We start from the raw sequence: 15247 nt of genomic DNA, 5'->3' as shown, positions 1-15247 counted from the left end.
AATGATAGTGAGATCCTAACTCGCAGCAAATACTTGTAATACAATATCATCATGATCGTGATTTAGTCTGTCTTTATTATACTGAGACTGAGTTTCTATCTACAGTGTAAATTAGACTGATCATCATGATCGTGATTTAGTCTGTCTTTATTATACTGAGACTGAGTTTCTATCTACAGTGTAAATTAAACTGATCATCATGATCGTGATATAGTCTGTCTTTATTATACTAAGACTGAGTTTCTATCTACAGTGTAAATTAAACTGATTTTTTTTCAAGAGTGTTGATGTTTACCAGTGATTAGATATACTAAGTATAGTATTCTACTGACTTCTGACGTCAGTAAGTGGGTGACCACAAAAAATAGAACTGCAGTTATGATACATTACTCTTTGTGTTTTTAACAAACAGGTCTAGCCTATACAAGATATTCAATTGATAGATAGTTTACAATAACTCATTTGTACATAATGTACAACATACATGTATGACTACTTATGGTCATTCACATAAAATCAAGCAATTTCATTCACAAATTTGTGATTCTACTGGGGAGTGCACTATATCAATGATGTGGGCTTACTTGATAAAAAACTTTTTGAAGTACGCCTACACATCTAAACAAACTCTGTTCAAAGCATTTTTGTTCACCAATCCTACAACACAGATCTAGATGTGGCACATTTTGAAGACTTAACAGTGGAGTTAAAATAAAATAAAAATTTTCCCTTTTGTTTGAAATATGAAAAGTTTGTACATATGTGTCAATCTTTAAGGATGGAGTTTTTTGCGTTATGGTGAAGAAGCAATGGAACCCTAAGCTTGTATCATTTGCAACACTGTCACATTTACTCCAGCCCCTCAAAATCTTGTCACTTTTAAACATTGCAATTGCCTTTGCATTTTCTGCACTTTAGCTTATTTGTTCTATTCAATAGTTAAATTCAAGTTGATAGTATGCTAGAATTCTATATCTCTAAAAGGAATATTGAGCAATAATTCACACCATTCTTCCATAGTAAAGTAAGAATATCTTAAAGGATATAATGTTATATATAATAGACCAGTCACATTGCCAGAACTTTAAATTTCAGAAACTATTTAAATAGAAAAGGAAAAACCACACATTTAGGTCAAGAGCAAAAAATTTCCTATCACAGCTAAGTTCAACAATAGAGATCAGTTTAAGATTTTCTCTTCATTTATTACCTCATTCGTTTCAAGATGCTTCTATTCTAAGACTTGCAGTTATGAAGCAGAATGATCTATTTTGTGAACCATATTACCGTTTGAAAATTAAAAGGAGATTGAAGAAGATGTGCAAGTTTGTCTTTCAGATATGCGTGTACAAAGAAGTCATAAATAAAACATGTACATGTACAACATTTCAAAAAATATTAGGGTAATTTTAACTGTTGAATGTCTACTTTCATTATCTTACTTGCACATATACTGAGTATTTTCTCCTTTGATTTCTGATAAAGGTAAAATACAGCATAGGCACTGACAATGCAAAATCACGATCTATCTAGTTTAAATCAGTTTGTGCCTGCATTTGAATACATATATGTATACATTTCTCCAATTTTTTTATACCTGCCTTCAAATGCAATATTCGGTAGTTTTCAGTTCATAAAGTGACAAAAACATTCAAGTTTCCATAATAAATGATGTTAAATGGCTCTTGTCATATTTCAATTTTTCAAGGTTACTTTGCATAGACTAAAATCTTTATTTACCGGTATTATGATAGCATGGACTCCGTAAATCAACTTCAGACATCAAAATAGTTACTTTTCATCATTCAACAAATCTCGTTTGATTCTGTCAGTGAGTTATGAATCCGCCAATTATTAAGATGTGCAGAGTAAACTTTCCATATATCATAAAAATTTGTTGTTCCTTCTTTGCAACATAAAGATTAACAATTACATTAATTTAATGTAAAATTATTCTAAAGAAGAGATTTGAAGGACGTTAATATATTAACATGTATAATTATCGATAATATGTTTTCTTTGGTATATCATTACAAGACTTGAAGGTAGTGATCATGCATTAAAGAAATTAAAAATTTACATAACCTGCTAGATATATTTTTTCTGCAATGCCCACTACCTTCAAACCCACATGAAACACATAAAAAACTTGAAGTGAACCCTTAACATTGTGTTATGTACCGGTAACCCATTTTCATCATTAAGTCTATACTTTAAATTTAGCCTTGTGGTTCTAGGAAAAACTTGTTACCGGTATGTACCCGCAATGTTCCATGTAATATTACATGAACATAACTTGTGCTCATCAACAACTATCAGTCTTCACTGAGCTGACCTAACAATAGGTTTTATTGTTCCACTTAAAAAGAAAATAATTCAAATTCAACATTTTAAAACAATTTTATTACTTTGTGGAATCGATTCAATTCTCTATCCATGTACACATGTGAACATAAATGAAAGACAATTATCTTCTACAAAGCAGCTCTATCTCATTTAAAAAGAACTAATTCAACATCAATGTACAGTAAAACCATGTCCCTTTTGATTTTTGTTTTATTCCTTAAAAGCTCTATAATCCTATTATTCAAGACATTCACATGAATCTTAAACAAAAAATATTACCATTAATGACCAATCTTTGATATCCAAATAAAAGCAAATAAAATTAAAAATTGTGATGCTGATGAAAAAAAAAATCAAAACAAAGGGCAAGAAAAACACAATTAAAATCATCAGGCAGTTTTTATCATCTCTGGTAGTACCGGTAAACAAAGACTTTGGTTGTCATTATCTTTCATGGTAGATAAACCAAAATAAACAAACACATGCCCGAGCTCTTTGACAAAAATGGACAAACAACAGAAAATGTAGTACGGTAAATGATTGAAAAGGCAACATGTGACTTGAAGCAAAGCAAGAGATTCCTTCTTCCATCAAAATATCAAGTTTAAATCTTAATTATGGCAAATGCTTTCTTCTTACCTACCAGGTAGTCAGTAAGGTTGATGAAGGCAATATGAAGGGAATGTAAATTTCTGTTGAATTATTGCAGAAAAATATGTCTATAAAAATATAATTTGATTCATACTCCTGTTTCTTTTTCTGCACAGTTTTGCCAAGGTAATTAAAAATGCCTCAAAAATAATCTTCTCAATATTTACACGATACATATTTCTTCTGAGTAGATCATATATTAATTTTTTTTCTTTACAACCATTCAAACATGTCTTTTTACAGTGGCCCATTGTGTTACATCAAAACTTTAAGGTACTTCACTTCTTGCCACTCAAGGTCTGTACAAATACACTCGCACACAATGAAATTTACAACCATACTTAAAAAAAAAGGTGACATAACTCTGAATGACTCTTGAATTCAAAATGAAAAAAAAATTGCAATTTTCATATCATACATGCTAGGTTATTTCTGCAATGCAGTTTTCAGTTCTATTTTTTTTTCAATTACATGTATTAAGGTTTAATATTCTATTTACTGGTATATTTAGAAAATATTTAATGCTGAGAAAACACTGTAAATACTGTAAACATATTCAATTTGGTGTGTACAATACATGTATTTGGTGGAACGGATTTTTCAAAAAGTATTTGTGAATTTAAATTAGCATATACATGTATTTTGATGCACCTATATTTATACATATATGCTTGGCATTTATCAATGTATGACTCAATGTACTTGATCTGGCAGAAGCCGTTTTCAGCCAAATCACTAAATAAAATACACAGCCAAATGTAAAATGCTTACAGCAAAACATCCTATATACAAATAACATTAACTGGATTAATTGCAATGAAATTTACATGCTGAACTCCAACTGAGACAATCAGATCTACATTATCTTTTCCCTACAGTTTTACAGTGCAAAAAAAAAAATATTACAGCATACAGAAATGGCAGTATACCCTGTGAACAATTAGAAATAAATACATGTTACATGTTGGGACTAAAGTTCTTTGACATTTGAAAAAGTAAAAATGTCATTCAATTAAGGTAACAAAAGCGCCACCTGTATTAATTAGGACTTTAGCATGTAACTTGTAAAAAGTGAAAAATAATAACTTAGAAAAAAATGCTGATAGCGGGTGCAAAAGAAAAAAAAACAAAGAGAAACTATATATCAACAGCAATTTAAATACATGTATGAAAGATAATGTAGACATGGAAAAGTTTACAAACTTAAAGATCTGCATGTTAAGCTTTGGCATTTTTTAAAACCGAAATAATAATTATAAATGTGTCCGACTCGTGGGCATTAAATTTTGTGTAAAGTCATTTGCAAGTTTCCCCCAGGTAAACCTTTCCACTATTACAGTACTAGAAATCTGTTAAGATCAATGACAGTAGTGATAGAAAAATAAAACTAGGGTGGTTAGATTTTTTAAAGTAAGATTCCTCTCCTGTACTGTGTTCAATGTGATACAATGTACATGTCAAACAATTATTCACTACTATTTCATTGATATTTCTTAAGTATTGAACTCATAATTAGAGGTAGAATTTTTTTCAAATATCTGAACATGTTTCAAATGATTTTGAACACAAATGATAATTTTTGCAAAATTCAGTGCTTTCACCTGAGAAATTTCATCTACCTGTACAAGTACTCTGTAAATCATGGTCAGTCATAGAAGTGAATTAAAACCAATGTCAAACATGAACATAAGGTTGATACTTTGAGATTTTGTCTTTAAAATAACGTCACAAATCTTTACATGAACAAAATGCGCCGAATGCATGATATGCACCTTTTGGAGACATCTTTGTAACAAAATAATGAATGAGATTGATGAACTCAATATTAACAAAAATGATTTTCAACAACATGAAATGTGATGATGAACATGTTCTATATGCACACTTCCCGTTAAAATCTACAGAGTAAAAATCACAAAAAATATTTATTGCATTGATCCGGCAATATCCCTCCCTCCCCCCACACACAAGGCTATCACAGTCAAATGTTTTCCATGGTCATGTGAGGACAACTAACCATTGGCAGCCATTACTGGGGTGGGGAGGAACACAGGCTGAATTTTGTTTATCGCTGTCCGACACACAGGGCACTCATCTAGTCTATCAGCGCACTCCGAGCAACACACCATGTGACCACAGGGGCACAGTGTGGTTGAAATTTCTTTGTCCATGCACACACGGCAAACAAAACCTTCCTGAATTTTCTGCAACTGATTCTTGTACATCTACAAAAAATTGAAGCAATTTTGAATTTTAACATATTATAATTATTACCGTAATGATGCTATTATAAAATGTATTCAAGATATGGAAATTTCTGGCTGAATATTGAAAATTATCATTATGTATCATAACTAAATAGATCAGGCAAAATCAAATTTATTAAAAAAAACTTGATCATGTTTATGATTTCCTTTCAGAACTTTAAAAATAATTCAATGCAGTGCATGAAATACTTTTGTAATACATGTATATTTCTGGGTCATATGTGGAAGCATACAAGAAGAAAACCTAACATATACATGTACCATATAACACATTGATTTCCCAAAATCCTAAACCCTTTTTGACTCCTTAAAAGAAAACCCCTATATGAATTAAGTTTTTTCCTAATCATTTGAAATAGTTAAACTGGGGTTTATTAGGAGGAAATGTCGACTTCAATTGCCTCGTTAATGAGGAAATGCATTACACATACATACAAGTTCACGTACTGGATAGTTGAGGTGGACTTTAACCCCCTAGAGTAGTGATTCATACTAGCTATGTCATTATCTTGATCTTGATAATTCTTAAGATCTTAAGTGTACGTTGTATTATTTTCCCTGTGCTCAAAGGTCAAGCAAAGAGTTGTTCAGTGTCCAACTTCTGTACAGATTTATTATTAGTAACAAAGGGATGTGTTCAATTGATCATGCAAGCATATCATGCCTAAACTTAATAATAAATTTCTGTTGTCATTTAACCTATTTTTATTCGCCAAATGTACCCCTTGTTCCGGTATCATGATAATCTTGACATCATTGTAAACAATTATTTCCTTGTAACATAACAAAATACACGTCATGTATGATTTATATTGATTGCAGGCACATCCTATTATCATATAATAATGACCATGTTGATTTCCAAAATAGTTTCCCAATGGCTAAGTATTTCAACTGGCTACAATTATTTACGAACAATAAAACAAGAAGAAAATATTTACTTCAAATGTGTCTGTCTGTGACAGACAAGCAAATACCTAGCACTTAAAAGTAGGTAGCATAAATAAAACATTTTTCTAAAAATATAACATGACTTCATTTTTTCTGTGAGAAATTCCAGTTTTAAATAACATACAGTATTTCTTTTTATCTATGCATCATAAAAATTCAAACCCATAAGCATAAATATTGCATGGATTCAAATAACACGTAAAATTGGGTCAACACAGTATATAAAACGTGGCCTTTTAATAGTCTTTCATGGAATTGCTTTCATTCCTTCTGACTCATATAGCAACAAAACACTGCTGCCCTTTAAAAGTACCAGGTATATTGGGGTAATAAAAAATAAAAAAATTCTGAGACTCTCATTCCCTTTTTAGCAGGATACAACACTTCTTATGAAAATTATCCACATTCTAGTACATATATATGTGTAACCTTATTTAATATACAAACAAGTGTTGTTTAAAAACTTTCAGATTTCTTGGAATTTTATTTGCATCATTACCTCAAAGCTACTTGAGACATCCTGGTTTTCATAGGTGGTATCCATTTCTGATTCGGAGTGACCTTGGCCCTGATCATCCAGACTCTGCTGCGACATGAATATTTTCCTTTTTGTGCTGTCGTAAACCTCTCTAAAGGTGTGCTGCACATCAAACACGTAGTTCATACCTACACATACAAAAAAAACATTTCAAAAGATGTCTTAAAATCTGTTTTCACACATGGGACTTGTTTATCAAAGAAACCCTGATAAAACATCAAAATTCAAAAGCAAAAATACTGGCAAATAACAAAATCTCATGAATAAAAGTTCCTTTTTCATAAGTAAATTGTTTGGGATTGAGAATAAATGTTGCAGTTACATGTAACAACCTATCTCAGACCTTAATATATTGGTATGTTAAAGCTTAAATCAATACAGCATCAATGTCCTCTAAAGGAGCAAGAGTTACTGAATTAAGTACACTGATCCCCTGTTGGTGACCATCCAACAATCAATGATGTTGAAACCTTACCGACAGAGTTGTTCTCCTTGAGGAAGATGGAGGCCAGAACTCCCTTCAGATCCTGACTGACCTGGGAGAATACCTCGCTGTTGATCGTGTCACACCTGAAGAATGAGTGCATCTCCGTGATGCTGCGGTACAGAGCCACTGCTGCCTTACAGCTCACCATCTTGAACTCCTCGTGTGTTGTTTCTCCATCCTCGTTGAACACACACAACAAGCACTTCTTGCCATTGTGGACGGCCTTCTGAACTATTGGGTAAGGGAATCTACAAAGAACACCGATGAAAATGACATAACTGTACATGTAATGTGTATCATATCTTACCCTATTATAATTTTCAACAATCATTACTAATTTAAGATGCAATCATCAAATTGATCCCCCCCCCCCCCAAAAAATATCCTTGTCCTACCTTGAAAACTCTGTCATGTTGCTGTCGTAAATAACAACACCCTCTGGCCCCACCCCCACCACTAAATCCTCATTTGCTTCGTTCTTGGCTTCATGGTACTCCATGCCATATCCCGGCAGGGCCGAAACCTCTTGGATCACCTTGTATTCCGCTGAAATTCGGCACATTCCCCGGTAATTGGCATGCTCGTATGCCAGGTTGGTGAGGAAATCGTCGGAGGATGAAACAATTCCCTGGATCAGGTTTTGATAGGACAGAATCTGTTGCTCAGTGTTGGCTTGGTTCCCATGCTCTGCCTGGGCCATCAGAGCCATGATTCTGACCAAATGGTCTTCATCTGACACCAACAGTTTCTTTTCCTTCAGCTCCATGCAAATTTGGAGGTAAAACTGGTGTCTGTAATTAAAATATATACATCTTATTATGTCTGTAGATCCTCCTTAAAGTTACCTATTTCCAATTTTCTCTGCCACATATCTAACAATTTTTTCTCATTATGTTCCTTACTAGGTAATTGAAATAGTTTTCAAGCTTTATTACTCAACAATGAATATAGGCAATTCCAATTTTTTGTATTTCATCAAAAGTTTAATATATTTGTTCCTCAAATTTTTAATTTTTGTTTGTATTCATTTATCAAATGTCCTAAATTTGATTTAATTACTATAACAGCGGATAAATAATAGGTATTTATTTTCGTCCTCAATTTTAAAGTTTAATGACCTGAAAGTCATCGGTAAGAAATGTCTGATCATACAGTGCAACGCATCAGAAATTTTTCCATACTAGGTCAATAACTTTAACAATTGTCAATTCACAGTGCACGGATGAGGTAAGCAGCGAAAAAAAAAATCACAAGGAAGTATATTACCTTGTGATGGTTTCGTTTTCTGAACGTAATCAAATGATTCAAATCTACATATATATGCATAGATATATGAATACAATTAAAGTCCTTCGTTAAACTCACTCAAGCTCATCCTATACAATGAAATAATCTTGCATTGTGCCACTTACTCATCAGTCAGAGATTTACCTACAAAAGGCTTTGAGCTAAAAATAACTGTCCGAATTGATAGGCAAAACAACAAAACCATCAAAAATTTCTTCTAGATAAAAAGATTTTCGTTTGCCATGAATAAATCCACTAGATCGGCCTTATTATGTTCTGTTATCCATACATGTTATTACTTATGGAGTAAAATTACTTTATTAGAGGCATATGCTTGGTCGTATCAACACCCTTAGCCTCGATCTATATGTTTGTAAATTCAGTACACTTAATTAGAAGGGTAGTTGATCTTTAACAACTTTTTGATTAAAAGCTAATCAATAACAAATGTCATTTCCAATAAATTTAAAACTACCGGTACACAACTTGATTTCAACACTTAAGAGTTTGTTAGTTGATCTCTGAGGAGTTCTCTGTTTTTCACAGTGCAAAGTTCAACTACCTGGTGTCTGATAGCTGATAATGGCACTGCAGTGTATGCCAGGGCTCTCAGCTGCTTATTGAGTGTATAATTCACTCAGGTTAAAGTCCAACCTTAAACTTCCAATGACCACAAAACAAGGGAAAAATTCTCTTTGTATAAACCTAGCTGGCAAGACCTGACACCAACTGCTAACCCCTAACCCCCCCCCCCCCCAACACACACATAGTTGCAAAAACCCAGTGTATTTTAAACTTTGATACATGTATTGAACATGCCATCAAATCTGAAGGCCATCTCGCAAGGTTAAATTGTTGGTCTGCTTCAAAGCAAGAGGTTTTTTTTTATTAAGATTCTGACCTATACCAGGGTACATGTACTAGTCTGAGTGAATATGGAGATCATAGCACCTGTTGATGCTCTTAACATCTTTATCATGATCAATCATAGCAGTGAGAATTAACATAATAAACAGAGCAGGTATTAACCCTTCCTATTCTCCTCACTGTAGGACTGACATGTGTTGAACTCTTTGTACACTTTCTGTCCATAACTGCATGGTATTTACACAACATGGAATATCTAAACAGCCTGAAGGTCACTGGGGCCAGCAATGACCACAGAGCTGTTCTATTCCTTTCAATGGAAATAACAAACAGGTGATCTACCTTTAGTGAAATATATTGTAAATATCCTAATATATTTTTTTCAAGTAAATAAACAATTCACATAGCCAAAATGGAAATGTTTTGAGAATAGTGACATGGCAAAAATATTTTTTCTATTGATGAGCACACAAACAAAAGAAAATACTTTGAAATTCAGGATTCAGCTACATAACCATTGTGCATATTCACACTTAGTAATGAATGTGATGGTAATGATTCAAGCTCAATTTTAATGTCTGGTCCATGAATACTAAAGGTATATTTGCAAAAGGTTGAAACAGGTTATATTCATACGACAAAGTGCTCCTGGCCACTGTTAAATTTCAATACGGTCAAGTACATGTACCCTCTTCATTATCTCTACAGTAACTCTCTTCTCTTTATATATAATATGCCAATATTATGGAAATATCTCAAAAACTGTATTCATCCTTATTAATTCACATCATGCTAAAAGATAATTTTGAAGAGACCGAATTAGAAAACTGAAAACAACATAATTATAACCATCAGCACTCCCACATCTAGTGACGCAGGTATATATGCCTGGCCAACTCAGATTTCTCCTCACTACAACAACAAATGCTATTTAATGCACTCAGAGCAATTAACTTGCTTAGCATTTAATCTCTGCAGCAGTCAACAAATCCAACTTCACCTGCCACCTCTTCGTCAAACATGTTTAGCTAAGTTACCTTTCTTCATCTTAAAAAAATGAAGAAACTAAATTATCCCTTATTTCAGAAGAGGAAAAAACTACCTAGCTGCAGGTACTAAAAAACCATTCATACATAATTATAATTTACCTTGTTTTTTCTTGCAAAAGCATGTGGGGTTGAACAAAAAACTTGACTCTCAGTTGAAACCGGAATGGTTGGGGACCAGACAATTGTCGGTCTATTCTGTTTCTCATGTTCAGCCATAGGTTCTCCCCTTTATTCCCTCTGTACTGCAAGCCAAAATAGTCCTTCTCCGAATAGTCTATACCAAGCTTTTCACAAACCTATTAAAAATAATATTAAATTTCAGGCTTAATATTATGTATTCAACAAATCAAGTTTATTCATAGTATGGTACTGTAATTTGCATCATCTCAAGTTTGCAATGATTTTTTTGAAAACATCACATTAGCACACACACTAAAAAAGGTCTTAGTACTTCTGTGACCTAAAAGTCGATATACTGGTTCAAGAATTATTATTGTACATAATTTGAATCTGATCACATCTATAAATTTACAGAAACATGAAAATAAAAGTTTAAACAACATTAGTAAACAGTACTAAGAGAACACTGAGAAAATGATTTTTGATACAGGCATCAATGGAAATAATATTTCAATGAATATCTGCATATACTGATAAAAATACGTGTATACACTTCAGATATTTATATTTTTTTAAAATGTCTTTTGATAACAAAAAACCTCAAACTCTTTTGATTATCTCATTATCACAGACTTCAACAAACGTTTAGATGTTCTAGGATTCAAGATATTGGTATAAAGGTTGAAATACATTAATTAAGAATCAAATGTTTGAACTAACATGCAAATGACTTTGACATATTCTTGTCAGATATTCTTGTGTACTGATAAGCTGTATAGCTTAAAGTTAATAAAGAACTGACAAATGATAATTGAAATAACAAAATGTTTGAGATGCTAACAATACAAGTGTTTTAACTCTTTCATAAAAAGTAAATTATGAAAAGATTTTATTATTTTAATTAAATTTAAATACCCATAACTAACTGTTTTGCAAAATAATTTTATTAAAAATATGTAACAAATATCCGTATACACCCTAAGCATAAATTAGTATTTTTATGTTTATCTTTTTGCCGCTCATATATACATAAATTAACCCTGTTTTCTTGCACAAAGACACTCGACCTGCAGTAACAAAGACTCGGTGGAGATAAAAATAGCACTGACATAAAGGGCCTATCGATTTGTTTACATAAAACAGCTGACTTAATATACTGTAGTGTATTCTAAACCATTTTCAAACTTTTAATGTAAGAATTTTTATCTCTAAAGCATCAATGCACAATATGTGAAATTAAGTTTGACTGAAATAGGGGAAATGCTAAATCTAGAGAACTAAGAGAAGTGTATTGCACAAAGTTGGACTTTGTACCCAAGAAACATGGCGACCTGCTGTCATTCATGCAGATCTTTATTTTCAACTAAAAAAACGGTACTGATTTGACAACACATTGTGTATAAATGAAAAAAATAATAATAAATAAAAAAATACTTGGTTTTATATCTTAATTAAAGGGAAAGAAATGCAAAGAACAACAAAATATCAAATGTTTCATACCTTTTCCAAGCATTCCTGTCCATTTGCTCTAAGATCCACTTCAACTTCAAGAACAACAGAATTCGGTTGCGAAACAAGGCACCACAATTTGGTCGTTGACATTTTGTTATCTATAATAATTATCAGTCATTAAAGATATAATAACTAGAAATCTCATCGCTATCCGTACGTCTTAACGGTTTTGTTCATACAGTCAATATACGGAATACATCACATGCTCTCTCGGAGATGGAATAAAATTGACCAATCACAACGCTTTTATTAATAGAGGCGGGACTACAGGTAAACAAACGAACATGCAACAACACTCTTATTAAATGTAATACCCAGCATGCCCAGGAGAAAAAAAAGTATTTACGAATTATCAACTACATACGAGTGAACATAAATATTTTTCTTTATTTTAACATCTCTCTCTCTCTCTCTCTCTCTCTCTCTCTCTCTCTCTGAATTTTCTCAAGGTAAAAATTAAAACAAAATGCCGTTAGAAAAAAAAATACAGATTCTACAAGAATAAGGTTTTGTTATTATTATTTTCCCCTTGTTTCTTATACTTTTACAGGGAAAAACAGGCACGTAGCAATAGTTTGAAGGGGGGGGGGGCACATCCACAAAAACCTGACAAGCAAAAAAAGTTAACTTCTCAAAATCATGAAAATCTTAATAAGAGGGGGTGGGGGGAGGGGACAGAGAGCATAGCCCACCTGTAATATAACATCAATTTCACTGTCAATTTTCTTAACTTTTACATACTCCCCCCAAAAAGGGGGGGGGGGGGCTCCATCTTAATTTACTTTTTTATAGCCCCCCCCCTCCCCCCCCCCCCCCCCCCTTGTCTGAACAAGGCCGAGTTTAACCCTTCCGTGACCTTTTCATGGATAGTAACAAAAAGAAATACTGAGCTAGAGGACTAATTATAATACATGTACATTTATATTAATAACTCAGCAATGGGCATGAACTGAAAATATCAAAATCACACACAAAATGAAAAGTAAGTATGGCCGATATTATATACTTATCATTGTATACTTGTTAAGGCGATACTGCATATGAGTTACTTGTAACTTGTTTGTTTGTTTAGGGTTTTTTCTTTCACCACTTTAAACATTAGACTGAGACCAAAGTCTAGGATATATAATTATATTGCTGAGTATAGTCCACTTACAAGGCAGTTTGCCGTACTTTATATCGAACTACCAACTATATACGATACACATGGGGTGTTTTGTTTGTTTGATATTCTTTTTTTCTGCACTTTAAACATTAGACTGAGACAAAGTCCAGTATATATATAATTATATTATAGGCCACTTACAAGGTTTACCGTACTGTTGAGCGAACTACCAGATATATCGAATATATGCTCTCTCTCTCTCTCTCTCTCTCTCTCTCTCTCTCTCTCTCTCTCTCTCTCTCTCTCTCTCTCTCTCTCTCTCTGCTTGTGCGTGTTGCATTATTAATTTATACTTTGTTATCCAATGCTTTTTTTTTTGGTTTTGATTTTGTAATCATGTGTCTCGAAAAATTAATCTTATTAAATTCACATAGTACCGATAATAGGTCTCGGAATCTCCTGACAAACTGAATTATTCCTCGGACCCCCCCCCCCCATTTCGATAAATTTCTGAATCCGCCCGCGGTAATCATTTAATTTTGACTGCCTTTGGTTCTTACTTAAAACGCTGAACATTACAGTCTTGAAAACACACTATATATATATATATAGCTATGCGTACTATAGTTCTCTTACAAAAAAATAAGTACGCGGTGTTTATTGTAAAATACTTATAATGTACACGCGATCCAGAATTGTATCCAGGGGGATGGGGGGGGGGGGGTCAGAGGGATAACTTTTTGGCCAGGTTGGGGGTCTATTTTCTTGGTAACTAACTACATGAATATAAAAAAGTTGAATAATTTTTAGGAAATGGGGGGGGGGGGTGGTCATGGGCCCTCTGACCCCCACCCCTCCCAAACCACCCCTTTAGATCCGTATATATGAGGTATACGATATACAAATTAATTGTATTTATTTAAGTTTTTGCAACTTAAAAATCCTTTCGATCATTAAAATTGTTATACAATTCCTTCATACTTGATTAACGATTATGAAAATATAATACACATATATTCTTTTTCGAAACCCTGAAGAATATTTTACATGTACAAATTTAAATGCCATCAAGATAATTTTTGTACGTTAAAGAACGTAACTCTCGCGATATAATCCGTATCTTTCGCGAAATGTTGCGTAACCTTCGCAAATTTCCACAAGTAAACGCGAAACTTATGCAAAAAAAGTTGTGCACAAAACGCAATTATTAAAACTCGAAACGGTAATATCAATTCGGTGTCAAGGGCAATAAATGAAAACAAATGTGTACCGTTCCAATGTGTTGTTTTTTTATGTTATAACTTTTACTTTTATTTTTTTTTTTCCAAAATAGTTTTCAGAAGAGGACTGCTGTCTGTACTTCTTTTCAAAGACAGTTATATATTAATGACCCCTTTTATCATATAAAAATTTCATCGTAAAAGTAGATTGATATACTATAGTATTTGGCTTGACGAGTTCTATAAAAATGATAGCATTTTCGAAGTTGTTTTAAAATATAGATCACATTTGATGAAAAATCACTCAAATTCATTCAAATAAACAAACATAATTATTAAAAGATAATAAGGAGGTATACAGTAGAGCGTCCTTTTCAATTTTTTTTCGCCGACTCTAGTGTGCGAACGAGAATAACATTTTTTTTAACAAAATAAAGTTGATATAAATACAGCTTGGGGCATCTTCATAACCTTGTAAATGACTTAAAATTGATATACTTTACTTATATGTCATGTATTCAGCCAACGAACATTAAAAGATTAATATGCGGAATTCTGTATTTATTAATGCTAAAGAACTTGTGAATTTGAATTCATTAAATACTTTATATTTATGAATATAAGTAGTGGTTCGCCGACAAACATTTTGTAGTACATTTCTTCCGAGAAACTTAAAGATTTTTTTCTTATATACATAGTTACACATTCAAATCCCCTTACCCTGCTCTTTTCGTTCGTCTATCCGTTTCTTCGTTCTCTGTGCGCCATATGTATTTTATCTTTGATTCGATGGAAGATAACCCGAACTTTCTCAGAAGTTATCAGATCAAAAAACAGCTGCATGTAC

At 32.7% G+C, this 15247-nt stretch overlaps 1 protein-coding gene across 1 annotated transcript; it reads right to left on the bottom strand.

Moving 5' to 3' along the window:
• Nucleotides 1–2381: 2381 nt before the first annotated feature.
• LOC105345681 (E3 ubiquitin-protein ligase MYLIP) lies at nucleotides 2382–12287 on the bottom strand. The gene is made up of 6 exons (XM_034480118.2): nucleotides 12064–12287; nucleotides 10543–10739; nucleotides 7636–8031; nucleotides 7229–7488; nucleotides 6715–6881; nucleotides 2382–5222 (listed from the first exon to the last, which is right to left on the bottom strand). Exons 1-6 carry the CDS (start codon nucleotides 12163–12165, stop codon nucleotides 5010–5012), a joined length of 1335 nt encoding a protein of 444 aa, XP_034336009.1. The 5' UTR covers nucleotides 12166–12287; the 3' UTR covers nucleotides 2382–5009.
• Nucleotides 12288–15247: the final 2960 nt, after the last annotated feature.

Source organism: Magallana gigas, chromosome 3 (genome assembly GCF_963853765.1).
Source record: "Magallana gigas chromosome 3, xbMagGiga1.1, whole genome shotgun sequence".
Classification (NCBI taxonomy): Eukaryota; Metazoa; Mollusca; class Bivalvia; order Ostreida; family Ostreidae; genus Magallana; species Magallana gigas.
This window is presented reverse-complemented; position numbering and strand designations above follow the sequence as displayed.

Coding starts and splice junctions, on each gene's coding strand:
- LOC105345681 (XM_034480118.2), bottom strand. CDS start 12,165: ATGTCAACGACCAAATTGTGGTGCCTTGTTTCGCAACCGAATTCTGTT. Junction 10,740..12,063: donor GACAGGAATGCTTGGAAAAG/GTATGAAACATT, acceptor TATTTTTAATAG/GTTTGTGAAAAGCTTGGTAT. Junction 8,032..10,542: donor CTTTTGCAAGAAAAAACAAG/GTAAATTATAAT, acceptor TTTTAATTACAG/ACACCAGTTTTACCTCCAAA.